General features: G+C 39.7%; 1 protein-coding gene across 1 annotated transcript in view; it reads right to left on the reverse strand.

The window, feature by feature from the left end:
- Positions 1-3627, reverse strand: part of LOC102195867 (interferon-induced very large GTPase 1-like) — a gene marked incomplete at its 3' end in the record, with an annotated part of 11590 nt that overhangs the window by 2262 nt on the left and 5701 nt on the right. The window contains exon 2 of the mRNA XM_005755256.1: positions 3056-3618. Coding sequence (XP_005755313.1) covers positions 3056-3618 — 563 coding nt within the window. The remainder of the gene's footprint in view (positions 1-3055; positions 3619-3627) is intronic.

A 3627-nucleotide genomic window follows, 5' to 3' on the forward strand; every position in this document is an offset into this window, starting at 1 on the left:
CAAAGAACCCAGGCGGAAAAATGACACCAAGGGTGTTTCAGCTTTGTAGACTGGAATACTCTTCATGGTGACGATGTTTGGGTTATCTTTGATTTGATTTACCCTCCAAGTTTTTGTTATTTCTCTGAAAGTCCACAGAGGACACTCAATCTCCATTGTGACTGGGTCAGGAACAAGTAAAGGTAAGGCATACTGACATTGAGAGAGCTTTGTAATCACCATCTGTTTAAGGAAGCTGTCTGAACAGTGAAATACTGCCATCTGCACGTCCATTGGATGCACATGAGCCTTCTCTTTCTCATTTGTGTCTGCAGTGGTTTTGAAGATATCCTCCAGATCACTGTAATCTATCTCAGTGTTGTCAGACTCTGTGGTCACCTCAGGACTGTTGTGTCCTACAGGAATATATCTGGCCCTGTAGTCCAACATTATCAGCCTGTGGAGAAAAGTGTGAGCTAGATCTTTCTCAGATGTTACATGGTCCATCTGTTTCCTAGGTGGACGTATTTGAAGAAAATCTGCTGGTGACAACTTCTGTTGAATATTGTCTTGAAGGTAAAGTTTTTGAAGCAGTGTCTCAGTTTCTGTTTTCCTTGGCATCTACAAATTACAAATAAAGAGTTACTGTAAATACATTACCCTGAAAATTTAGCTTTTCATTTAATGCCAATGACATATAACAACAGGTTGAAGAGGTCTTGCTTTGTATTTTAGTAAGAAGACAGTAATGTTTCTTACAAAGGATTAGACTGACATTTATACACTATAACATATTTCCAGTCTTATCGACCACTCAAAGCAGCTCATCAACTGCATCAAGACCTGAGCTGATTATCCAATAAGCAGTTAATCTAATGCATGTCAAGGCTCGCAAAATTTCAAAATCTCTGGTAGCCCTTCGGGCCAGCATTCTTCAGTTTTTGGTAGTCCAAAATAAATTTAAGTAGCCCGAATAAAAAAGAAAGTAATTTTTTTATGTTTTGTTTCCTTTACAATATTATACTTTAATGTATAATATTGTAAAGGAAACAAAAAAATAATCAAAAAATTGTTAAAATACAAATCACAACAACTGTATAAAAATTACAACCATCAACTCAAATACTTGGTTCAAATTGAACAGAAATTTCTATGAACTTGTAAGAACTGTGTAGAACATGAATCAGTCTGTGTCAGATCCTGAATCTGAAATTTCCACTGAAGTCACAGGTAAGAGGTAAGTGGAACCAAGATCTAGGCCATTTGCTTTTTGAAGTTTGCAAAGACTGCTAAATTGTGCCAGTGGTAGTTCACTCTTTGCAACATAACACGCTGTTCTAAACAGCCTTTTCAGGAGTTCTTGTTGTGCTTGGTTTATTTTTAGTATGTTTTTTGCAACTGCTGTTTGTTCTGGGAAAGATATTGCAGACTGGGCAATAATGCATTTCTTGCATTTCTCATGGGTTATGATGGGGTCTTTCTTAAAATTACTGGTCCCAGTAACAAAGGCTCTTGTCGACTCAGAAATCAAATGAAACTCACAACACACCTGGCACAACATCATGTTATTTGGCTTGTCATATTCCAGCCACAGAAATTCTTTTGTCCATGAAACCAAAAAAGGTGCGCTTTCTTTTTGCGTCATGGTGTGATTTGTCACAACTTTTCCGTTTTGTGGTAGGCTTTTCTTTGGCTGCCCCTTCTTCACCCTGACCTGTCCTATTTGGCTGAGCAGAACTAAAATGCCATCACAAATCCTGCTGCTTTTACACACGTACTTACATAACGCTCAGCGATTCTCTGCGCAATCAACCTCTCACATGTTTAAGCTTGCTGTGGGAGATTTCACTTGTCGCGTTTGAATAGTAAGCTAATGAGTGAAAAGACGATGTCAGAGGAATTGGTGCGCAATTAATCGTCACTCACCAATCAGTACTGACGCTGTCTACACACCATTGGCGCGATCGCAAAGTGAAAATGAAAGTGAAAGCAAAAAACAAGCGCAGATTGAAACGCGATTTCAATATGTCACATATTAACAGTGGCTCATCGATGCCAATGACATAATTACTCAGCTACATTGGTGAAAGAATGCAAAAGCATGGACATATATTTTCCTTCCTATGACAGCCCAATGGGCAGGGCTGAGTTAGATTTTGGTAGCCCGACTGGAAAAAAATTGCTAGCCCCAGGACGTCGGGCTAGCGATTTTTGCGAACCCTGCATGTGATTATAAACCTAAAATAATTCTTGCTGTGAAGGGACAGAGGGAACGACTTCACTTATTTAAGCTTTGGCAGGTAATATATTTTATGGTCACATTAAGCTCAAACAGATAAACCGATCAGGTGGCCTTAATACTCCCTTAGTTGCTCTGCCATAGATCTAGGCTGCTGGGGAATTCCCATGATGCACTGAGTGTTTCTTCTTACGTTTCCTTTTTCATACAGGTTTTAGAGAGGTTTAGAAACCTATCTGCATTTAATAATTAGTTAGTATTAATCTTTGGCTCTCTTTGTCCCGTCTTCCTACCCTCACACCAACCGGTCACAGCCCGCCCCTACCTGAATCTGGTTCTGCTGAAGGTATCTTCCTGTTGAAAAGGAGTTTTTCCTTCCCACTGTCGCCTAATTGATTGCTCATAAAGGGCCATATGATTGTTAGGGTTTTCTCTGTTTTCTTTGTATTACTGTAGGGTCTTTCCCTTACAATATAAAGAGCCTTGACGCAACTGGTGTTGTAATTTGGAACTGTATAAATAAAACTGAACTGAATTGTTTTCATGAACTCTACTATTATTAATCTTTTTCTTAAAGATGTTTTGCATGTTGCTTTAGAAATATAAGAAAGCCTAACCATAATCAAGTTTTCTATTTTTAATTCTGTTATGAAGTTGGTTTTCAATGGTCAACATGTCGCTCCTCAGGGTCCAGGTCCAGCTCCCATACTGGACTTCCAGTTTTCTGTACATTGCAATTTCAAGTGTATTTTTAAAACTGAAAACAAAACTTACATTCAGCAGTGCAGTCCACAGGTCCTGGATGTTTGTTTTGAACTGTGAGAGAGTGATCCCAGCAGACTTTGAAGCTTTAGAGAGGATGGTGTTCTTCACTTCCTGGATGCTCTCACTGTAATCTGGATTTGGAGGAGCCATGGGTGGACTGCCCTCCCATAGCTGGGCACAGTATTTCACATCTTTCTGAACATCAAATTCAATGACATCACTGAAGCAGTCTGAATCACAAACTTCTTCTTCAGCTGTTAGTTTGGCCATCTGGTCCAGTTTTTCCTGCAGGTGTCTCTTTCCATCCATGTTTTTCTCTGCTGCTGCAACATCTGTGACATTCTGGTGAACAAACACACAATTGGGAGAAAGTTTAACTTTCTTCATCCTCATGAAAGCCTGAACAACAATCTGCAGAATGTCCTGCATCTCAGAAGGATTCTCTCCAAAGATGTTGATCAGTGTCAGGTTTCCCAGACCAACAACAAATGTTGCCAGTTCATTGTCATGATGACGAGTGTTGTCACCTTCTAACTCAAGAGCACACAGTCCTTCAGTGTCCACCACTAGAACATAGTCAAACTTCAAGTCGTTCTTAATCTCATCTGATACTTTGAGCAGCTGCATGAAGGCACCTTTGGTGC

Source organism: Pundamilia nyererei, unplaced genomic scaffold (genome assembly GCF_000239375.1).
Source record: "Pundamilia nyererei isolate P.nyererei 1_Seehausen unplaced genomic scaffold, PunNye1.0 scaffold01116, whole genome shotgun sequence".
NCBI lineage: Eukaryota > Metazoa > Chordata > Actinopteri > Cichliformes > Cichlidae > Pundamilia > Pundamilia nyererei.